Raw genomic sequence first — 24,859 nt, forward strand, 5'->3', positions numbered from 1 at the left:
TAAGAATAGAAACAGTAAAAAAAAAAAAGCAATTTACTCATTTAATTACGGTAGAAATTCATATCTTACCTGCTGTAAGAAGAAATAAAGGTTTAGGATTCCAGCAGAAATATCAGCAAGCTGTAAAAGTTGCTTGACCATTATAATGTGAAAATTAACTATAAAATCATAAGCATTTGCATTTTTCCTTGTCATTCGTTTATGCTGCATTTTCCTGTATTCCAGTGCTCTTGTGCATGGAAAAGTTCTGCATCAAATGGTTGGGTGCCCAGCCTGCTTGAAAAAAATCCTATTGATTAAGATCTAATGATACTTCCCATTCTGGGGATTCTTCATTTGGGCAATTTTGCTAATGCAGCACAACATGTAATATCAATGTGCCTATATCACTTTTGCTTTTATAACAAATAATTTGTTCCAATCCTTTTTACTTTTTTTTTACTTCTGATTTGCCATGCACACTTTAAGTGCTTGCTACAGCAAAACTTCTTCACTTTCCTACCTTAAACAATATATTTAATGAACTTTATCTGTATTGCATTGTTAAGGGCAAGGAGCTAGGAGCTAGCTCTAAATAAACTATGGCTTTTACGAAAATGAAAGCCCCGAAGAGTTGCTTCATCATGGGAAATCACTGCCAAATGTCGTGTGAGCTCTTGCTTTCCTGGCACACACAATGTAGAGAAACATTTTCATTTTTAGCATCCTGACATTCAGCTTTTTGACTTCTATTGGTTTACCACTTTTTAGTAGATGAATATTTTCCATTAAAATGTATTGTTATGAATTTGCTTATATTGAAATAACAATTGAGATAATACAGAGATATAGATAATCAGAGGCTTAGATCATGTTGTACAGAAACATCTTAATCAGATCAAATAAACTGCATTTTATTTTTACCATAGTCTAATTTTTAATAAGCTAAAGCTTAAAATCTGATTAATTGGCAATGATTTTGTGATTTGATATTCAGAAAGAATGTGTCCTGAATACCAAATGAATGAAAGTTACTGTGGACTATCATTGCTGCGTTTTTTATTTTGACCTTGAAAACTGGGTTAGTTTAGTATTTTCCACATTGCTAACCTTGAAACACAGTAAACAGAAAAACAGTGCTGAAGGTTAGAAATGCTTTTACTTCAGTTATTATGGGGGGAACAGTTTGAAGTTTATGGGGGTGGAGGGGAAGTGTCTTCAAGATCTTCAAATAGCCTGAAAATTCTGGTGACGACAGCACTTTAAATTATCATTATCCTAAAAATGTCCTTCTGTGCCAGTGAAGCCTCCCATAGCTAAAAGGAAAGGTGACTGGGGAACAGAGTTTAAGGAATGTCAGGAGGATGGGGATGCCTGAGAAGCTACTAATCAAACCCTTTTGTTGCTATGCAAACATAACCTCCTGCATCATGGATGTCTGTCCTTACAAAATATCCTTTGGCACATTTGGTAGGTCAGGTGAGTAACTACATGTAAATGTTATACCTCTTACGGCAAATAAATGCTCATAAGCCTAAGGTCTCGTCTCCCCTTTGCTGGTTATTAACAGGCAGCCACTGCACCAGTACAAACTAAGGATAGATGAAGAAACACGCTTTGCGCAGGGAGAGTTTGCTCTGGAATAGATAGAGGTATAAGATATTTGTCTTTACTGGGTGGGTAGTTACACTGTTAACTGTACATTTATTTCTTACACTGGAAAAAAAATCCTAACAGAGATCTTCAGGAACATTAGATTGTGATGACTTGCATTTTAAGGGAGCAGAGGAAAATGTAAGCAACTTCTGCTTAGGATCACCTGAAAATATAATTAATTTTATTAAAAATCTAACAGAAACGTAATGTTTTGGATACCTAGGATTTTAAAGACTCTGTCTTCCCTCCGCCCCAGTCAAATCGTTGTGGTCTCTGTGTTTCTGATTGCAATCTCCTAATCCTCCAGTATCTGTGTTAAAATTCAAGGCATCCATAAGGCACAAGTCCTCCTGACCTAGTGCTGTAGTTATGATGATGCATAAAATAAATCATTGCAATTACTGAGGCAGTCTCAAGCACTTAGTAACTCAGGCGATTGCTTCTTGAAACATGACTGAACTGGAGAAAGGATCATTAGTTATTTCCCTGGAGTACTTGGATATTGTAACCCTCTCCACAGGGTTCTGTTAGGGAGTTAAGACCCGGCCATTTGTTCACACATCTCATGTTATCTCTCCTTTACTCAGATGCTCCATGACAGCTGATGAATACCAGAGCGCGTCTCTTCTTCACCCACGGCATCTCCTTACCTGTCAAAGTTCAGGTCAAATAGCAAATGACCAACCGGGTGGGAAGGAAGAGCCCAGCAATGACAAAGTAAACAGGTCTAAGAAGTCATTACTGGAAGGACTGATGAGATAGGGTGACTTTCTGAGACATATGACATAAAAAGAATTTCCTGAGACATATGACATAAAAAGAATTTCCTGAGTACAGAGGAAGAAGTTGGTTAGATGAGATCTCCAGCTTCTACACAAAAAGAGTGTAAACCTGTATAAAGCTATATAATTTGTATAAAGCTATGAAGGTCTGGAAGGAATTGAAGCCAGAAATGGGGGGAGGCAGGTCAGGATCAGAGATAAACAGGAGTTTTGGTTTTTCTTGGGTAGCATCATAGGTGTTGGCAGGGTCAGGGTGGTCTGTGCTATGCTGTCTGATGGTGACAGGATGTGGTGAGAGGAAGGGAATGGGATCAGGAGAAGATACGTGTCAGCAGACATTTGCATCCCCAAGTGGAGCCCTTGCTGGCTGAAGAAACCACTGTGCATGCAGTGTGATATTGGGAGCTGGCGAGTGGCATCGCAGTGTTGCGCTCTCTCTCTTCCTATGGGTAACATCACTTCAGGTTGCTCAGGAGGTCAAGAAGGAGGAGGTATTTTGAGAGGAGGAAGGGAGTGATCCAAAGGAGATTACTTACTCAGGAATCTGGTGTTGATGCTGCTCCTTGTGGTGAATGAAAAGGATGGGGAAGAGAGCCTTGTGTGGCCATGATAGTAGCTTGAGAAAAAGAGCTAGGGAAGGGCAGCAGGGAAGTACAGTCAAAGCCCAGTGACTGATGGATATTTGACACTTTGTGGATGGGACTGGCAGTAGAGCAATACGGTTTTGTTGTTGTTCTGGGCAGAGTTGTCTTCATTAAGAGTGGGGAGGAGGGGAGGCCCTCTCAGGGAGAGGTTGTATGTTAGCTGCTGATAATATCTGAGCCCAGCAAGACATGCAGCAGCGTGGATCAGGGCTGATTCAAGGGTAGATCAGATGTCCTTGTTTTGGGGGTGGCAACATCCATCAGAAGGGTGGGGCAGATGGCCGGAGGCAGTAACAGCTCCAGCTGCCCCACTGCGATGTGCTGCTGCACGTCTGGCAGCTCTTCACGCTGTCAGGAAGACTTTTTTTCTAGTGCTGTTGTGAACGGTCTTCTGATGCCAAGGTACAAAGTGAGTTTGGGAGGTTCACTCCGTCATTTGTAAGGTTTCATGGTCTTGATTGAGGCAAATCCTAGCAAAACTTTCCATGTTTAATCTTTTTTTCAATATTTGTTCCAATTCTGATGATAGATCTGGTTAAATTATCCCATGCAAAAATAACATTTTGTGTTACTTCTATCAACTTTTTGTAGAAGAGAGTAGAATTGTGCATGTTCCTCCACAAAGGAACCATTCTGTGCGGAGGAGGACACACAAGCGCACAGATGAGTGTTTACTCAAGATGCCGTGCATCTCATTGCAGATACCATGTGATTTACCAGTTGCCATGGTGACGATGCATTTTTTTTTCATTCCATAACTTGAATAAATGTTGAGATTGCCCTTGATATAACTAACTTACCTCCCTCCTAAAGTTGGGCATGATTGTATTATCTAAAGAAAGCAGAGAGGAAACTCCCAATGTTTATACTGAAATAAATTTTTAGAGCATGTAACTAGTTAAGAAGCAGGTACGTGATTCCACCTGGAACAAAATAAAAGTAACTTAACATGATTATTTAAAATCATGAAATGGGAGAAATATAAAATGTTACTTCATAATGTGGTGACTGGCATTGTATATTTTTCTGTAATTTTTATTGTTTGTGATGCTTTAGTTTTGTTCAATACATGAAAATTTAATTACATTTATCATTTTATAGTATTATTCTTTACATAGGCATGCAAGAAAGCACTTTTCTTCTTTTCCTTATTGTAATCTTGCAATAAAATTTCATTTTTTTTCTTTTTTCTATAACCTCCACTTTTGAATTAATTATTGCTGACAACAGCTGGTTAATTGTTAACCCGCTCTTTCCCACCTCCCTTATTCTTTATTTTTTACTCTTGCTAAATGTGGACAACAAACCTGGTACGAAAGTAAAAAAAAAAAAGGAGCCTTTAATTTGCTCCTGTGCATGTAACGTTAGAAAAAAGCATCATATACAGAAGCAGCCCTATTTTTCTCATTTCTATAGTAGACTATTTGTTGACATCGGTGAGCATTTTATCCTACATAATAAATGCAGAATCAAATCTCCTGCTATTAAGTGGAAGGAGTGAGCTTTATTTTTCCTTCTAACTCCTTTTTCCTTTCTTTTTGGCAGCCTTATTACATCCTCTACGCATTGCTGTCTACTTAGGATACGTTATCAAGTCTGTGAGTGATTAGTGGCTTATCTATTTTTGAATGATTTAGATGCATGAATTAATTAGCAAGAAAAGAACCATTAGAAAGCATTAGTAAAAAGGCTGGTCATTTCAGGCTATTTTGGAGAGAGTTAAAACCATCATCCAAACCCAAGAAAATTATATTCACAGTGATTCATGCTTTTCTCAAAAGAAACCACCGCATTATATCTAACTTAGTTGAAAACAACCACCAAAACACAGGATATAAACTCTACTTTGTGATGTCTACTGTTGGGCTAGAAGTTAAATAAATTGGTTTTATTTTTAACATTAGCTTTGGATTTTTTTTAGTCCCTTACTCAGTGCTTTTTCACACTTGCTGTAAGAAGCCCGTGTTAAATGTCAGTGCATTTGAGAGAGTTTGGTTCTGTAGTTCCCGAGAATGAGCTGGAGCTTTATATAGTATTCTCGGTTTTAGAGTTTATCTTAAGCATTTTGCGGGGCCCGAACCAGCTCCTGGCCTTTGCTGAGTATTCTCTTGTGAAAAATCAGCTGTGTCCTTCTGTGAGCATAATGCTTCAACAAAAAGATATATGCTTTATGGTCATAAATGTAATGAGCAGTGCCTCAGTTTAATAGACAAGTTTTAGTCTTCCAAGTTTGGAATTGGCGCTTATAATGTGGATAGTGTATATATAATTTTTTTTTTTTTTTTTTTTTTAATTAGAGTAATAGCATTGTCAGCATTGAGAGGTGCTATGGACATAAGGCAAGTGTCAAAGGTTTCTCTGGCAGACAGTAAGTGGATAAGTTGTTTTTTTTAAATAATATTTTACTTCACACCAAGTATGAATTGGAGTGAAAGGCAAAGAAAGGGATCAGCAATCTTGTTCATTTGACTTGGAAGTTTTATGTGTCCAACACTGGTAATTAGAGCAATATAAGGCTGACAGTGTCATATATTTCCTGCCATCTCTCTTCCATTCCTTCAGAAGACCTTATTTATCACTATGTCCATTGTAAAGGTTGTAAGGCCTTTGTACACATGTCCTTACCAAGGTGAATATTAGTCTACGTTAATAAATTAAATCAACTAATGTTAGTGAGCTATCTTCTGCAGTTTTCATTCTTGTGTGAAAGCTGTATGAGGGCTGCTGTAGAAGCCAAATTCAAGCCCCGTTGGATGTTAATCAAGTTGTTATCTAGTTCCCCTTATATCCCAGTGATTTCTTGAATTTCACCCTTCTGATGTTAAGATTATTCTCAAGTATAATTTCTGTATATCTAGTCAATTGTCTTCCATTCTTCTTTCCCTGAGGCATATGGCAATAGTAGTATGTGTTATCAGTCCTGGGGTATCTGGGTTAAGTCTGCAGTCCTCAAATCCTCAGCAGTCCTTCCTGCTCCCTGGCCAAGACATAAACCCTGCAGTTTTTACATCATTTCCCTCATGCTTGTCACCGCAGCTAAGGTTTGATCCACTGCCAGTGATGTCACTGGAAAACACTCTTCGATAGCTGGGGGATTGAACTGTTGCTTCATCTACATAGGCAAGGGAGATGTGTCTGGTGCTTGAATTTTGTCCTATAAAAAACCTTACATTCTTGGGGGGCGGAAAGTTTCTATTCTGATTCTGGTGAAAATAATACAGTTGCAAAACTCTCTTAGGGCAGAAGTATAGATATCATTTTCCTGCCACTTACTGTGGAAACCTTGGGACCTGGACCTCCAGGCTGTAGCTCCAGGCCCAATGGGCTCTGGGAGGGCAGGGGGATGCAGAAGCCCTGCCAGCCTGTGGCGGGCAGTATATGCAGATGGTGGGGGGAACCCGGCAGGCTGCTTTCCATTCAAACCAACATGTTCTGGCACTGTTTCAGTTATAGTGAATCCACATTTTTTCAGTAGAAAAAAAAGTTTTATTGGAATATTTCCAACCAGCTCCACACCCCACCACACAGACTGCAGGCCCACTGGAAGGGATGGTTGGCACCTGCCCCTTCTGTTCTACAGTCATGTTAATTTGCCCTGGTGTGGTGCAGGTTTTTCTACAAATAGGCTTGCAATTCTTCCATATCCCAGTATTTTTGAAGTAAGTGCTGCCCTGCCAGCTGTGAGAGAATTATAACAATATTAATACTGTCCTCATGTCTTTTGTCTTTCTCTCCCCACTCCCTCCTCCTTTCTTTTTCCCCTCCGCTTTTGTACAGTTACAGAGAGAAGGTCTCCTAAGTTGTCCTTGCCAAGGTACTAGCTCTCTGTCAGGCTGTCAAACTTATCTACTAATAGCTATGAGGAGCATGTGCTCCAAGAAGGGGAAAACTGAAAAACACAGCCTTCAATTTTCTTAAAAAGACATTTTTCATTATCCAACAAAGCGTTGTGGAGTGTTAAGGTTATATCATTACTTTGGTGGTTGTGACACCAGTAACGGGTTATTTCATGTTATTTTAGAAAGTCTGCCCTTCTCCCTATTTTAGATGTATTGCTTCCTTTCATTAAAGCCTGATCCATAAAAGTGCTCTCTGCTGGTTTTGGCTGGGGCAGAGATAATTTTCTTTTCAGTGGCTGGTATTGGGTTATGTTTTGGATTTGTGCTGGAAACAGTGTTGATAACACAGGGATGTTTTAGTTACTGCTGAGCAGTGCTTACACAGAGCTTCTCACCCCACCCCACCAGCGAGGAGGCTGGGGGGGCACAAGAAGTTGGGAGGGGACACAGCCAGGACAGCTGACCCCAGCTGACCACAGGGATATCCCAGACCATATGGTGTCATGCTCAGCACATAAAGCTGGGGGAAGAAGGAGGAAGGGGGGGACATTTGGAGTTACGGCATTTTGTCTCCCCAAGTAATTGTTATGCGTGATGGAGCCCTGCTTTCCTGGAGATGGCTGAACACCTGCCTGACATTGGGAAGCAGTGAATGAATTCCTTGTTTTGCTTTGCTTGTGTGCGTGGCTTTTGCTTTAACTATTAAACTGTCTTTATCTCAACCCACGAGTTTTCTCACTTTTACTCTTCCCGTTCTCTCTACCATCCCACTGTGGGGGAAGTGAGCAAGCGGCTGCGTGGTGCTTAGTTGCCAGCTGGGGTTAAACCATGACATGCTCCCACCTTAAATGATGATATTTGGAGGTAAGTGGGGGCCAGGCAGGGGTACAGACAATTTGGTCTCGATTTAGGGCATTTCTTGCTACTAACCAGCTATGAAATGCCGCATGAGGCTCCTCTTCTCTTGCTCCTTTTGTCTTTCTTGAACTACACAGATTTTTTCATGTTTTTTAAGTGGCCTGCGCAATGAAACCCCAACTTCACTTGCGGTGGGACCACTGCTTGGAAACATCACGCAACTGAGCTTTTTTTTTTTGCCCTAGGACCTAACCGCAGCCTTTCTGCTCACATAAGGACTTGCATTTACCAGTGCCCTATTCCCATGAGCTGTTTCTTTCTTCTTGTAGTAATAGGGAAAGCAGAAATAATCCTACTCTCAGCAGTTTTGGGATTACAGGCAAAAATTGAGTTCCTTGATGTATGACTGTGTAGGGATATTAATCTTTTCCCTGATGCCTGTTGTCTGTCATCTCTGTCTTACCAGCACTGTCCTTTTGACCCCTCTACAAGGGTAACTTGTTATTAATGTTGCCTTTGCTGCAGATACTCGGTATGCAGATGACAGCACCAACAGTTTTTCTGAAAGGGCTTGTTCTGTGTATTATCGGATGCAATATTCAAAATTGGCTTCAGCAACAAAGGATTTTGATTTTTTTTCCGTGATGCGGCTCGTGCTCAGTTTACCACCATTTGTGAAGTTGATAAATTCAGAGGAGGCTGTGTTGAGCCGAATGTCGGCTCTTTGTTGTGCATCTCTGAGGCAGATACCTCAGTGTGAGACCACTGGGAGGTTTTGGTACGATCCTTGGTTGCCCTTTGCTGGGAGAGGTGGTGGTTGAATCATTTAAAGTGTTTTATAGTTCTATAGACTGGTCAGAAGTTGCCGAGAGCCAAAACAAAATCACTGTGTAAGGCATTTTAATGTCATTAGTGGATTTCTGTTTCTCTCAGTATACTGTGAATTAGTGCATGTTTATGAAAGTAGATTTAACAACTACAGAGGGAAACAAAAATATTAGAGTACAAAGAAGAACCGCAGAAAAGGTCATGAGATGAGAAAAACAATAAAATGTAATATGAATATGCTATGAGCTATATTTTAGAGTGAAATAAAGTAACACAGCCTTATGTAAGATGTATTTTGCTTCTTAAGAATTGACATATGAAAAGCTGTTGCTGATGTTCCTGCAGTCCTATAAGGTAATTTTTCTCTTGAAATTTGGAAAAAGTGGGGATCATGCAACTGGCTACAAAATAGGCAGTCCCGTTGACGATGTTTTGTGCTGTGATATTTTAGGTAGAGATAGAACAGTAGCTATTTTTTATTTTCATCTTTCTAGAATAAAGAGAGGGTAACCACAGCAGAAGAAATACCAGTCTCCTCATACAGCATGGATAAGCTGTGCTGATGACTTTGAAATGCTTTTCTCCTGCTGTAGTTGAACGTGAATCAAGCCTGTTAATGCAGATTTTGGTCTGTCTCAAAACTGAAACACAGCAACATATTCTGAGATGGATTATCCACAGAGATCAGAGATATTGTCGTCCATCTCCACTTTAATTGTGATGTGTTCATTTCCATTTTCTTGTCAAATAAAGAGGAATAGCCTGTAAAGAATAGGGTCATTTTTGTACATCTATTTGTACTTTGGTGACTTTAAATCTAATTCTGCAGTCTCCACAATAACTGATTCCAGGAAAAAACATAGTGAGGTGTAAGCAGGCAATCATCTTTAGTCTTTGATAGATGTTGTCTCAAAGACTGTCTCTTACAGGAGAAGGTGTTAATAGAATGGTTGAAGATTCTTTTTTTTTTAACCTTCTTTCATGTTTGTAATATAAACATGTTTGTATTTTATAGTTAGGACTTATCTCATTGTCCATTACTAGCATTGGCAAATGCCTCACATTTCAAGACTTCATTTTCAATTGCTTTGAGAGTTGTTGCATCTTATCTACTTATTCTGAAAGGTGTCTGCCTCAGCCTATTTAATTTTTTAATGAAAAATGCAGCCAATGTGGTTCAGAAGCTGCTACGGGTAAGGTTAGGGGTGAATACTGTTTTGCTATGTTAAAAGAAATTCTGGCAGTAGTTGTCTGAAAAGCCCTTATGCCCTTTTACTTCTGAAGTGGGATCTGAAATCGCTTTGGGGAAGAGTCTTTGGGTTTTTTGCCATCTTCATGAATATCCACCCAAATCTGGCCCAAGTTAGAGGCCAAAAAAATGCAGTTTGTACATGCTCTGTAAAGAGTTTTTAGAGCTTTGCAGGTTAATATTTGAAGGCTCGTAAGCTCTGAGCATGCTTCAGCCTGAGCTGCAAAGGGTTTTCTTTCCAGCTGTAGCTCTTGGCTGTTAGAGCCAGGATCTGCTTGTAGGATGTAATGAGCTGGACGGAGCTCTGAGCTACAGCAACTGTAACTCTGCAACTTTCGCTGTGTCCAAGGTAGTTCTCAGAGGGCAGGTTTCGGGACCTCTGTGTCACACTGCAGAGGCAGGCACTTCTAGCCTTTGCAGTGGGTAAAGCAGGGTGCCAACAGACAAGGACGTTTTGTCTCAGCTTTGACACAGTCCCACAGCAAGTCCTCAATATATGCTGCACAAGGCAGAGCCGTAGCGAAGGAGCAGGACGTAGTAATAAAAAAAAAAGTCTTATTCAAAGATGCTAAATTAAAGAATACCAGCCAGTGTTTCCCAGTTTTCAGACCTGACCTTTCTGTCTTTATCATGTTCTTGTAATTCTTCTTTTGCATAGGTAATATGTGCCAGAATTTGATGATAACATCCAAGCAAAAAGATACCTGCCCAGGAAAACAGTCAGTCTTCTGAAATGAGGATCTTGTTATTTTGTGGCTTTTGTCCTGCTCTGTCACCTATTTGAGCACCTTCCCCACACTGCAGTGGAAGCCTGTTTACACCCATGCTTCTGAGTCCCTTTCCAGCCTCCCCTTTTGTATTTCACACCTCTTACCTGGAAATATTCCCATGTGTGTGCAGGGAAGTTCCATGGATTCATTAGGGGAGGACAGTCTCCTCTTCAGAACATGAACAGCCCCAGGAATTCTTTGTGTATGCCTTTTCCCGTACCTCTCAAGGGCATGCCCTGGCACCAGCATCAAAAGATGTAGAGGCAGAAGTGATCAGCATTATCTGATTGTGTTGAGTCAGTTTTACCAAATTATGCTATGGAAACAAAATGTTCCTGCCCTCTGTAACTCCTAGAGGAGGCAACTTCTTTGTTATTTAATGCGATTTTGAAGCAGATAGCCTATGTAAAGTTTGCTTTCTTGCGTGTTGCCCGAAGAAGATTCACTTTGCCTTTGCTCAGTTGTTTGGCAGCAGGAAAATCTGTCTGCAGACTGGATTTTCTATGCTCTATTAAGTTTAGTCAGGTTATCTCTTAATTGCTGTGTCACTTCTTTACCCATTGGAACCAACAATGTGGGAGTCTCTCTGGATCTGGGGTTTGCTGGGGTAGCTCTGGGTCTGGTCCCTTTTTTAAAAAAGCAGATGGAGAGGTGTTGAAGAAAAATTCTGTCATTGGGAAGTGCCTATTTTGCATTACTAGTTAGGGATGTTTCAACCCAATAGGCACTTCAGTGATGGGTAGGATAAAGAAATAAATCTTTGCACAGGTGTCCTGTCCCGTGGAGGAATGACGTGAAAATGCAATTTCTTTTCAGTGAAGGAGGCTTCTGAATATACTGTGTCTGCTGTAGAGCATACTGGTTTTTTTCTGTTAGAAAGGTGTTAGAAAGTAGAACAGCTTTTCAACGTTATTTCTAGCAATGGATGTTACTTGTAGGAAGAGGGGAGGCAGCACATTCTGGGTGTTAGTTCCTCTTTTAATTAATTAAAAGGCCAAACTCAGGAATTCAAGGGACACGGAAATATCCCTGATTGATACCAAAGTTATCGGTTGCTTTGGCCAGAGATCGAATTCTTCCTGGCCAATTGCAAGTATCCCAGAAACCTAATGTCTTCCATAAGGAAGCCAGCACACCGTGGCTGTTTTCAACACCACTGTACATACCTCTGCTTTCTTCTGCCCCAGTGGTAATTCAGAGGGTCATATTCCTACTTATGCAAAGCATAACCTGCACAAGTTAAGGCCTGCTAAGCAAGGACTTTCAGCTGCTTCATTTCTATAAGCATATAAATATTTATACCACCCCAGGGTTCCTTTCATGCTGAAAATGAAGGTAGCACTTGTCTGCTGTTAAAATATATTACCCAGGAGATAAATGGCTTATCTCAGTATTAGGAAGATGGATGAGAGGAGTGGAAAATTGACCACAATATTGGTCGGAAGATCCACCGTGTCCAGAGGGCCTTACTATTTACTTGAAACTCCTGCTGGGAAGTGGCATAGAGGTTGATAGTGCTGTGTTTAGCAATCAAGAGACAATTAATTAAAAGCTGTAATAAATGTGAAATACAATGGTTGGCACACACAGAACTTCATGGGCAGTAGCTAAATTGCCTAGTGATGGGTAATGTGCACCAGGGATTGATTATAACATCTGAGCAGGATGCGAATGGTGCTTTTGAAGGGACAGCTGAGACAGGGATAGTCTGCGCAAGTGACTTGCTGAAGGCCACGTGCAAAGTGAGACAGCGATTCACCTCTGCAGCATCTCTGGTGCTCTACCCCCCCCCCGCCCCGTCCCACCTCTGCAAAAGCACGAGTCCAAACATATTTTGACCCAAGCTGCTGGGAGTCATTTCCCACCCTCTGCACTGGAGGGAAGTAAGCAGTGTGGGGGGCTTAGAGCCGAGGTGCCAGTGTAGTGTCACCCGAGTGAACTGCGATTCTGCTCTTGATCGGCAGCACGACCCTGTGGTAGCCTCTCTGCCCCAGTTCATCTGCCCGGCCATAAAAAGAGAGAGATGGTAACGCTGAGCCGCTGGGCTCCTGCGTGGCGGGTGCAAGTTGCTTAAGCGAGGCCTGCGTAAAGGTTTGAAAAAGTGCCGGGAGGCTTCATTGTTCCTTGGCGTTATGATGAGAATGTCTCCTGAGTCAGTCTGCTGACTTTTAGAGGCTCAGCTACCGTGCTATCTTGCTCTTCAGTACACGCTGCTGTCACTTGGGGGCCCCTTCCATCCTCCTCCTCATCCGCCATTGGATTTAGATGGAGCATGCTGAGAGCAGCCCAGTTTTCTTCCAGCGAGAATTAATTATTTCACGGACCATTCAAGATTCCGATAAATGAAGCGTGCCTTGATGTCATTTTAGTGTAATATCTGTAGTGAAATAGGAACTTGTAACAATTGGGAAAATACATAGGACTCGTCTTTGTGTTTTGCTTTGTTCAGGTTAATTGTTGTTACTTGTGGTATGATTAAAGGGTCTGACTGAACACAAAAATACATCATGCGTAAGTGGGATTTTAATGAAATAATAATTCTTCCCTTGAAGTGAAATTATTTTTAACAGAAGATAGCAAAATGAAGAAGTTCTCTATCCCTCTCCTTTTTTTGGAAATAATTATTATAGGTAATGAAAATCCAAACTGAACCTGATTGGCCTTGGTTTTTGCAAAATTTTTGTCTTTCCTGATAAAATACATAGATTTTTCTCTGCCTTGAAATTGATAAAAGAGGTAGGGACAAGAGGAAGAGCCTTAAGAAAATCTCACCATTGGGGCACTTCATGCAGTTACTTTGCGTACAATTACCCAAAAGGTTTTTTGAAAATGTTTCTGCTTGGTGAGATGCTGAAGGGGGAAGACCGTCTTCCAGGACAACCATTGTTAATGTCCTTTCAGTGTGAGAGAGCTTTCATCCTCCCAGTGCTCCCTGTTGACTTGCTGCCAGCTGCTCATGTATGTAATGTATATGAGTATGCTTAAAATGCATTCCCATGTATGTGGAAATAGATGATTTGTACAAATACAGCACCATACATCACATATATGCCCCATATGTGCTTCAGTTTGGAATGTCAGTGAGCACAGGGAAATGAGGATTGGGGCTATTTTAGAGGATGCCAGAGAAAAGACAGAGAAATGGAGAGATTTATTTGTTTGGATAAACATCCCTGTTACTGCATTGCTTTAATGCTGCACCTGTTTCTTGTTCTTCCTCTCTTTCTCTTTTGCTGCTTCTTTCATTGCAGCTTTTCAAATATGTAGGCAACAAAAACCCACGGCCGGTGAAATGGAAGATTACAATTATGCATCAGTATTCCTGTAACACGGCTGCTCAGTAATGTCCCCTGGGAGTGTTACAATGAATATCTGACATTAATTGGCTCAGTACCTGTATGTCTGACCTTGCAGAAATTTAATAGATCAATTCTACGTGTTGTTTACCGATAAAGAAAACTTCTTCAGGGCAGGGGCTGCATCTTTGGACATGCCTGCACCACAGGGACAACCAGAAGCAGCAATCAGACTCACTGGGTCTTGGAATAAGAAATAAAATAATAGAAAGAGAGAGCATAAAGTGGTTTCTCTCCCTTATTTTGCCAAGATCTGTTCCTCGGCAATTTTTACCCAAAGACTTGAAGTCTTTGTCACTGCCGGATACTGTACACTTGATGCACAAATGCCGTTTTTTCCTCCTTGGAGTAGCACCTGTATTGCCTTCATACACGTGTGTTTGACATACTGAACGATACTACTAAACCAGGTCAGAATTAGAGGAACAGCAACTACTGGACGTGCTCGCGTTGAAACGGCTGCCTCTTTTGTGTCGCTCACCCTCCAGTGACGGAATCTGCCAGGAGGATCGCGCCGTGTTTCCATGCGCCCTGCTCAGTCAGCAGCAAGCCCTCATCTCCTGCGCTGCTCAGTCAGCTGGCTTTAGCTGCTCGGGGGGTGCGGGCTGCGTCTGCACAAACGGATGATTGTTCAGCTCCCTTCCGTTTCGGGGCGCCGAGAGGGAGAAAGTCAGCGCCCAGACCGCAGCTCGGCCGAGATTCACGCGCGGGGCGGTCACTGGGCTTAACTTGCTCTGGGGGTGTTTGTTTCCCAAGTTAAAAAGTTGCTGGAAAGGAGGGAGGTCCGTACAGGGAGTGTTGTAAGAGATGCTCAGAGACACAGACTGCGTGCCCGTCCCACTGGTTTTATTGCCTTTGTGGAAGTGGAGGAGAGAAGCTTTCCAGGAGGTGTATTCCCGGAGTGCTCGGGAGCGCTTTCTGACTATTGTTACCTGTCCCCTGCTTTATTTGACCGGCTGGGAATTAAACAAGCCGTCACCTCGGGGCCGGGGAAACCCGCATCCCCCCCCCCCCCCCCGCCCCGCTCCGCTCCTGCGAATTACCATCCAACAGACGGTGCCGAGTGCCGCTGACAAAGGGGAGCCCGCTCCCCCTCTCTGCCCCGCGGTGCAGCGAGCCCCCTCTTCCCGATTTACACCTCCGGCAGCGAGACCGGCCCGGGCAGAGCCGGCGGCGGGGCAGTAGCCCCCGGCCGGCGGCGGGCACTGACCGCGCTCTCTCTCTCTCCCCCTCTCCCCTCCCCTCCCCTCCCCTCCCCTCCCCTCCCCTCCCCGCGCACGGAAGGCGGACGATGGAGGCGGCGGCGGCGGCGAGCGGGCGCGGGAGGAGGCCGGCGCAGCGCTGGTGCTGCGGAAGGTGTGGTCACGCAGCCCGGCCCCCGAGCGGCGCGGGAGGTAAGGCTTCCGCGGCTCCGGGAGCGCGGGGCTGGGCCGGCCGGGCCGGGCTCCGCGGCGGCAGCGGGCGGGCGGGGCGGCGGCGGCCGGCGGCCCCCGGCAGGGCGATGGCCCCCGGGGGGCGCGCCTAAGGGGGGGCGGCGGTGGGGGGGCGCGGCGGGAGCGGGGCGCCATGGGGAGCGGCAGGGTGCGGGTGCCCGAGGCGCTGGCGGGCCGCGGCGGGGAGCGGCCGCTGCCCACCTTCGACGTGCCTTACTTCAAGTACATCGACGAGGAGGACGAGGAGGACGAGTGGAGCAGCCGCTCGCAGTCCTCCACCGAGGATGACTCCGGGGACTCTCTGCTTTCCGACAGATACGTGGTGGTGTCGGGGACGCCGGAGAAGATTTTGGAGCATCTCCTCAGCGACCTGCACCTGGAAGCCGCCCAGGACAAAGAGACGGGTAAGGAGCGAGCCCGGCGGGGAGGCGGCGGCGGCGACCGGGGAAGCGCCTGTGCCCTGTCCTGGGCGGGAATGGGGGGGAGGTGCCGGTCCCGGTGCCGGTGCCGGTGCCGGTGCCGGTCCCGGTGCCTGCGGAGCGGGGCGGCGCGGCGCGGGGGTCGCTCCCGGGCACCCCCGGCCGAAAGCCGGCTGCCAGCCCGGTGGTGTTCAACCCGGGGGCAACGTGGGGAGGAAACCGGGAGCGTGCGGCAGCCGGGAGGTGGCAAAGCGGGGCGCCCGGCCTCGGGGCAGGAACGCCAGCCATTAGCGGAGCCGCTCCGGAGCCGCATGCTTAGCGGCAACTTCAGCCTTTTTTTTTTTTATATTCGGCTTTCGCGGCTGTCTGGGCAGCGCAGGCTGCGGCGTGCGTCGTACGGCACCGTGCCTCTTCAGGCAGAGGCTGCCATTCCCCGTAGCCTGCAGCTATTATTATATTGATCAGAATACTTGCTGTGCACTTCAGCCTCCCGGCTAACTACTCGTTTTGCCACCACCCCAGTACTTTGGCACATCCTCTGTTTCATAAGCACGGCTTATAAATTTCCTCATAACCCGTGGCACAGCGTATAGCCTGATGCTGTGCTTGTGTGTCTTCAACCAGAGATTGTAGTTTGGTCCAGCCTAGAGCAATTATTACATTGATCGGGCTACTTGACGTGCGGTTTAATTTTCAGCTGGATCTCTTGGCTATATGCACAGCTTGCTGTCACCAAGACCTCCTGGGGTAGTTTACCAGAAGTGCCTGCAACCTGCAATTCACAGATAGTTTTAATGAAAGCGGCCAGGCTGGTGAGACTTTGGGAGGTCCCGAATACTGAAGAGCTGAGGAAGGCAGCTGGCTGCAAATGGAGCTGTGCATTTATTTGATCGTTCCCAATAGGGTTAAAACGCATACTCCTGCTGCCTGTATATATCTCTCTTCACAAATGAGATTACTGAGAATAAACACACTTTAATCCTTTTAAGTGACTGAAAATATAAATAACATCTGCGATTCCCAGAGGAACGTCAGGATTGGGTTCTCGGAACAAGTCATTAGTTTAATGTGGGACAATAGGCGTATTCCTAGTGCTAATGTGTGAATGCCCCGAAGAAACATACAGAGTGTCTGCTGGTCATATTGTTACAGTATTCCTAGTGCTGCTTTTGTCTGCCTAGACATTAATATTTAGTGCAGAGAGAGGCTGTGATTGTTTTCCTTCCACAGATCAGACCAGTTCTGGGTGTAATTTGATTGAGCCAGCTCTTAGGCAGTGCAGTGAGGGTCCTTCCTTGGCCCTTTAAGGTCAAATGTTGGATCCAGAATAAGTTTCCCCATTGATGTTTATTGTATGTGGATTGAGGGACATTAGCTGCCTGTCTTTATAGTCTGCTTCATCTTTTTTTATGCGCTCGCAATCTTGCTGGAAAACAATGAGATTTTCGCTAGTGATATGCATTATATTTCAGTGCTCGTAAATAGAAAGCACTCCTTACATAAAGCACTAGATGCTGTATACATCCTCACGTGTACTACCTTTTCTTTCTTTTCTCTTTGCTCTCTCTCCCTCCCATCAAGGGGAGGCTGTTCATAAGCCTGTTCTTATTGTTATAGAGAGGGACTGTTAAACTGCTCTCAAAACAAATGCTAAACCACTACTTGTCTGGTCGTTAGCAGATGGTAATGTATTTAAAGGTTGATTGGCTTCCCCTCACCTCTTCTGCCTTATCCTAACTCCTTTTAGAAAGAAACAATTAGCTGTGTCCTGTAGCCAGGGTTAACTGGATCCCAGGGACAAAACAAAGTAGCTGTGGCTTCAGTTTTTTGCCATCACAAAGAAGTGTGCTAAACCTTGCCCAGCAGCCCTCCGCTTCCTCAAGGGTGTTCATCATACACTGTTTTCTTCTAACTTTATTGATCTGGTAATACAGAACTTCATCAAAATAAAAGACTTTGGGAGTTATGTTTCCCAATGTTTTATGTGGCGGGTGCCCCTGTAATGGATTTACTGGTCTGTTTTGCAGACTCAGTGGCACATGGCATGAGAAAGTGTGGGACCTTGACTGTACATATGTACATCTTTGTGTGTGCACCTGAAGATATCCTTCTGCTGTTTGTGTGCTTGGATTTGCTGTTCTTTGTATTTTTTGTAGTTCCAGTCTGGCCCATCTCAGAGGACGGTCGAGTTGCAGAGTCCCGCAGGCTTGTGTTTTAGCAGGCGTAGCTTTGCGGAACATAAAAGGACAATGTTGTTGTACCCAGCTGCTGCTCCTGCTGTCGGTTTGCCAGTTCCAGGATGAATTCCTTGGCCTCCTGCTTTCCCTGCAGCCCCCAACCCGGTTTGCTTATTTGTGTCTGTAAAGAACATGAGAAAGAGCTGTTCTTACATACGCTGGTGCACAGGGGGCTGTTGTTCTGTTTGACCCTTTGCACTGCTTCCCAAGGAGGGATGCTCTACATGTTTTCGTTCCCACCCTTTGTATAACAACTCAGAACTGCAACCCTTTATGGTCATTAAACCCCCCCCCCCCCCCAGTCTCCTGGGGCTGGCGTGGTCATGGAGCACCGCTTTTTATAAACACTGACATGGCCGAATGATGCGCCATGTATTGCTCCCAGCCATCCTCCATCTTCTAACCCAAGTCAGCAGGTACCGCTTGCAGCTGGGAGAGTAAAGGGAAGCTTTGGGACTGGTCTGGAGTAAATTTAACTGGGGTCCAGCCCAGGCCTTAAGGCTCAGCCACCTCTAAACCTGTAGCAAGATACCTTAAGCACTCTGCTGTGGCATCCTCTGCTATAATAAACAGGTGGGGACCTGACCTGAAGAGTCGTCCCATTGTCTGTGATGTGGCTGAACACTGTTATAGCAACTGGGGGCGCTGAAAAGGACACTGCAATGTGCACAGCTAGACTAGTCTATTGCTCAGATGACTTCTGTAGGCAAGGATGTCTCAAAAGCCTCAGGTTTGCAAGACTCTTTAAGCTTAACGTACTTAATAACTGTTTAATGACTGAGGGTTTTTTCGTGATGACTATGTCAGGGAGTATATGCAAGTTCTTGTGGCTTCATCTTAAATTTGGGCTTGCCAGTAACAAAGGCTTGCCAGCCTTCCATCTCAAAGGGAGAAAGATTTCATCTCGCTGAGTTGTTATAACCTGTAATGTACCAGCTCCCAAGTACCAACTCCCAAGAAGACTGTTCTTGTTTCCTACCATGAGATGGATGGAAATTTTCAATTTCTGTAATGAACAACTTTTCTGACTCATCGCTAAGGTTGCTGGAATCACTGGGGTGTGTTCAGCTGAGTGTGTACTTTAGAGGGCAGTTTGAAGTTTTAAGGATTGAACAGAGTGAGACACTTCAAATATGTCAATATCCAGGCAGAAGATGCAAGGCATACCTCCTGGTCTAATCCTCGTCGAGGATGGGAATTTGAACAAGTAATCTCCAAGAGACCAAATCTTAGCATCTCAGGATCTCTAATCCCTTCCCATTGCCTACAACATTTCTTTCAGAATTGTTGTCCTTTTCTGCAAAAGCTTTTATTTCTTGGGCATTAGCCACATTTCCTTCTCTGGATATTAATCTGATCTAGTCTTTGGAGTATCCTCTGACTGGTCTCTATTCAAACATACCGTCTTGCCTCGCGGTGGTTGCATTCAACATTTGGCAGCCTCTGGAAGGACACAGTGATCATCACATCTACTGTTACTTCTCCAGGCCTGCCTGGATCCCTTAGACCATTTCCTTCAGGCCACTGGGCCACCTCTCTTGGGCAGCTGAAGCAGAACATTGCCAAAGCAGAACATAATCTCCCTCATCACATCTGATGACACTACCCATCTTTTAAATCCCCACTGTGGGATTCATTTTAGGGAATGAGTAGGGAGAAGAAGAGATTGACTTGTGAAGGTCTTTCAGAGCAAGAAGCAGTGGGAAATGGAGATCTGGAGAAAGGATGTAAATGGGGAACAGTATGACTGGAGCAACGTGATGGTGTCAGTCTTAACTGATGTATCTTTTCAGTGGAGTGGGTGAAAGGGATTGTGGCGAGGGGGGAGGCATGATACTTTTGTTAGGCTATCATGGAAGTTAGGATGGCAAATGATGAATGGCCTGGAGAAGGGTTAATGGGACAGAAAGAGGATGAATCCTCATGATGTAGCTAAAACAGATGCAGAAAGGTGTAAGTATGGTCTGGATTTCTTAGGAATAGGAAAAGCAAGGAGTAATGACCTTTGCACCGTGCTGTGTCACCTTATCTGGGACTGCATGATCCTTGGATTAGTGGGAACTCTCCCCTGTCACACAGAAGCAGTTTTAGCTTTTAGGATCATAACATAACATCCAGGAGGGGCCTTCAGACCATGTCTATTTGTCCTAGAAGTGCTGTGTAGTAAGGGTTACTTTCGTTTAACCCATTCTGTTTCTATGCTTGCACCAATGACACTGCTTTGATGTTGGGTAATGGCACCCTCTGCGGAACTGTATGTGACCTTTTAGGAGAATGGTGCTGTCTTGCATAAGCTGGTGATAGTCAGCTGCTAAATGGTGTTGTAAAAAAAGGGTTACAACTCTGCCTTTTCTAGGTGTTGTCTTTTGTTTAATAATCCAAGAAAAAAAAATCTGATTGCTTTTTGATATTTTTTGTTTGTTTGTGTCTTAGCTATAAAGGATGTTCTTAGGACTTCTGCTCATTGCGCTTTATTACTGATGAGTAAAAGGTGTTAAAAAACATACTCCTGTGACTGCCACACAAACAACATAAGTGTATCTGATGCATGTGGACTGATGTCAAGGAGAATAAGTATTTGCCCAACACTTTGTGATCCTATCTTCCAGCTTTTAGGATGGAGAGAATAAATGCCTGCCAGCCCTTCCTCTTAGCAGTCCTTTATAATGAAATGTAGTCTGTCATAATTTTGAGGGATTTTGTAAACTTTTCCCCAAAGTCTTAGGAAAACTTGGTGAACTAAGTGGGCTAAATGCATATTACTGCCATGCCCATATGAGAGGAATAAGAGTTTAGCAGAGTGCATGGAGCAACTTCAGTGTAAGAATAACAGAAAAGCTAAAATAATAATTTATTTCAGTGTGAGAGAACCTGGGGAGGTTCTTGCACAGGACCATTGCTTCATGCAGCATAAGTTTAAGCTGTCTCACATTGGAGTGTCGGTGGAAGTAGGTTTAGAATAAATCAATAAAATGAATAGTAACAAATCACCAGGATCAGATGTTACTCCCAAAAGACTTCTAAAGGAACTCAGATATGAAATTGCTGAACTCCTAACAGTGGTGTGTAATCTATCATATAAATCAGCTTCAGTGGCAGAGGAAGGTAGAAAATGTGATGCCAATTAAAAGAAATGGTTCTATTTGGGGAACATCTAAGCAATAAGGCTGTCATTTTACCAATACATTATTCCAGCATAAACTGGCGCTGTAGTCAAAAGAAGCAGCTCAGCCTTCCCCCACCACTCATTTCTGCCACTGCACTGGTCCCTCTGTGCCTCTACAGCCCGTCATGTGATTCTGTAGCAGACCCAAGTACCAAGCTGGTCCTAGCTGATGCTAACCTAGGAAATACTAAATTATTAGTTTTAAGACAGATCAGTCTCCTGATCCACTTGATCTATCAGTGGCACAAAATTTGCCCCTGACACAGGGAGAGGGTGGCAGGGAGTGGGAGATGTGCAGGTGACAGCAGGAGAGAAGGACTGGTGCCTTTAGCAGCTGGACTTGCTTGCAGGAGTTTGATTAGCTGCAAAACTGCAGCATAAAGTTATGACTTTGTGCTGGGAAATTGGGTGGCAGTACAATAAAAGTAGAAGGAAGAAATGCATGCAGAAATATTGTGCTGAGGGAATGGAAGCGTTCTTTTTCCAGAGGTAAGTCAGATCTTATGTATCCTGCTAAAGATTTGAAGGAGTATGAGGGTATATATGGTCCAGTCTGCCTATATCTTAGATTTGTATTTCCAGAATGCTTTTGATAAAGTCCTTTGCCAAAAGTCCTTAAAGAAATTTAAAGATCCTTTTGATAAGGAAGAAGGTGCTTTTCAGGGCTGATGATGACTTAAAAGGAGAAAATGAAAGGTAAGAGTAAATTGTCAGTGTTTAAAATGGAGAGAAGTCACCATTGAAGACTGGCTGCTGCTGAGTGTGAGATGAAAACTAAGGTAACAGCATGTGCTGATAATATTAAATGGTTGAGGGTCTCATGATAAATGAAGCCATGGTTTCATTTTTGATGGCCATGCAAGGTTATGTTCTCGTATACCCTATTATCCCAACCTCTGACTGCTTGTTTGAGCTGTCTTGTTGTCCTGTCATCATGCTGACAAACTTTGCTTAGGTGTCTCTGTGAAGTAAGTTAGATCAGAAAGCTGATCCAGCTATAAAATAGCCTCATGAAAGTAGTAAGAATGGGACAGTGTAGGACTGGGAAAATAAGTTGGGAGTGGGCCCCCTCAAACCAGCCCTGTGGCTGAAGGAAGATGAAAGGAATAAAAATCTGTGTGACTGCATGATAAAATCGCAGATGAGATCCAAGTTTGAAAAATGTGAAGTAATGCATTTTCTAACATGGAGAAAAGGAAATCTTTATTATACATATTCAGCAGAGGTGCTGAATTGGCTAATATCATGCAGAAAATAGGTCTTTGGAGATAGTGTGGATAGTTCTTGGAAATTTTTGATCAGCATTGATCAAAAAGGCAAACTGTATTTGGGACAATTAGGAAAGAAGACAAGCAAGAACCACAGTTATACCATTGTATAACTGTGTAATATGGTATGTATAATATGGTTCCTTCTTCTCCCCCAGCTCAGAAAGCTTGTAAATGAACTAAAAAAAAGCTTGGAAAGGTCAGCAAAGGTGATTAGAAGTATAAATTAAATACATGTAAGAATAAATAGTCTAGGTCTGGTCATCATAGAAAAGGAATTTCTGTAAAGGAGGCATATGGTGATCTATGAGACTGAATTGTGTCTGGAAGGTGAGTATGGAAACATTATTCATTGTTTCTCATAATGTGGGAAGTGTTTTATAACAGCAAAATTATGGGGTTTATAACTAATAAAGAGAAGTTCTTTCCTGGTAATGATGCACAGCTAAACTGTGAAACTCGTTGTGAGGATTTTGTGGAACCCAAAGTTTGGAAGGGTTTAAAAACAAATTAGGCAAAATCCTGGCAAAAACTCTATCACTGCAGTGATGTTGATACAACTTCCAGTTTGGAAAGTCTACACTGCTGGTTGCTGGAAGCTGGGAGAGTGTAACAGAGAAAGATAACTCTGGATTTGTCTTTTTCTTAGTTTTTTTTCTTCCCCAGGGCATCCTCTGTCGGCCCCTGTCAAAGACCCAGTTCTATTTTATGGGTGTCTTTGATATGACCCAGTGTATCACATGCAGCACATTGCAGTTTGGAAGCAACTAATCAGAATCTAAGGTTATAATATGATACAAGTTCCTTCAGGTAGGACAACTGAGCAAATTAGCAGTTCAGTTGGCAGCAGAGAATGAACAGTTTTCTGCTGAATGGCTTTGCAAATGGCATGGTGGGGCCTGGAGTTGGGACAAGAGAAGCAGGAGCCCTGGGGATAGCATGAGATTGGGACCAAGGCTGCCAGCAGTGACACTGGCTTCTGCTCAAATGAGAAGATCCAATGTCCTCCAGTTGTCCTCCTGTTCATTGCCATGTAGCCCCTTCTCCTCTGCTATACTTGGTTTGACCTTCTGCCAAGTAGCTCTAAGTATCTTAGCAGGAAACTTTTTTTTTTTTTTTCCTTTAGTAGGATTATTTTCTGTCACATTAGTGAGCTGAATCAGCTTGCAGAAGGAGCACCATGTCTGGGATCCACTACAGACAGCATGTCACACGCTGTGGTGCTTAAGCTAATAGGAAATGCCAGCGAGGGGAATATGTCTAAGATGCTGTCTCCTGGCAGGAGCTCAGACAGTTATTTCTGGGAAATGAGGACTTGGAGCCTGAAAAAGGTTTCTTTTGCACTTGGGCATGAAAGCTTGTTTAGGGCAAACTTTTGGAAAGGCAGAGCTGGGAATGCTGCTCCTGGATTGTCTCACCATTACATCCAATGACTGGGAAACTAGAGGCAGCATGGGGAATGATGAACATCCTTAGTGATCAGGACTCTTGTCTTTATGATCAGGACTTTCACTGTAGATACTGATGGTATTTTTTCAGTTTATCACAACAAATACTTTTCATGGTGTAAGTACCCCTCCCAAAGTAGACCCTTTCAAGGAGGAAAAGGAACTGAGGTAGCCATCAGACAAACACATGGTTTCAGTGTGCCCAGGAGCACCTAGGCACCTTTGGGCACCTTGGGCACCTAAATAAATTTTTTTGTATGCTGTGCAAGAATAACTTGGGGCAATGGTAGGGCCCCAAGTGTTTAATGTGTTTTGTGTTTGAGTCAAATTTGCAGAAGAAAAAGCTACCCATTATATATGATAGTCAATTAGATCATAGTATTCTTAGTTCCTCAGTCTCTTCTCTGTAATTCTGTGTTCATTATAGCTAGTTGTCACCTTTTGCTATGTGAGAAAGTGATAAGGAGCTGTCATGAAAGCCTAGTGTGAAACCATTTATTATGAAGATGTGCATTGTAGACAATATGAGGGGTTTTGATGATCTTAATGGTTTAAGCAGAAAGGAATCGGGAAGTGCAGGTCTAGCAGGAGAACTTCTTTAGGGGTGGAGATAAATAATTTTCTTTAGACAGTGAAAAAGGCTTTTCATATTTTTTTTTTTTTAAAGTCATAAAAAGCAGAATGTGTTAATTTGTTATACTGCAAAATAGACTTGGGTGATATAAGCATTTTGATGAGGTACCTGGAAGACAAGTTGTTTTGACACTGGGAATTTGGTAAGGCTTCTGGAAAGCTAATGTGACCCTAAAGAGTTTTAATCAGTTATTTGTAAAACCACTTTTGCCCTAATGACATTGGAAGTCTAGGTGATACAAATTATCAAACCAATGGAGTAATTATTTCCAATATATGAAAGGATATATGGTC

General features: G+C 43.5%; 1 protein-coding gene across 2 annotated transcripts in view; it reads left to right on the forward strand.

Moving 5' to 3' along the window:
* RAPGEF5 (Rap guanine nucleotide exchange factor 5) overlaps positions 1 to 24,859 on the forward strand; it is a 166,060-nt gene that overhangs the window by 82,725 nt on the left and 58,476 nt on the right. For both annotated transcript variants that reach the window (XM_030008401.2, XM_030008402.2), the window contains 2 exons: positions 15,246 to 15,355; positions 15,710 to 15,798. In XM_030008401.2, the coding sequence (XP_029864261.1) occupies positions 15,246 to 15,355; positions 15,710 to 15,798 (199 nt within the window). The remainder of the gene's footprint in view (positions 1 to 15,245; positions 15,356 to 15,709; positions 15,799 to 24,859) is intronic.

Source organism: Aquila chrysaetos, chromosome 3 (genome assembly GCF_900496995.4).
Source record: "Aquila chrysaetos chrysaetos chromosome 3, bAquChr1.4, whole genome shotgun sequence".
NCBI lineage: Eukaryota > Metazoa > Chordata > Aves > Accipitriformes > Accipitridae > Aquila > Aquila chrysaetos.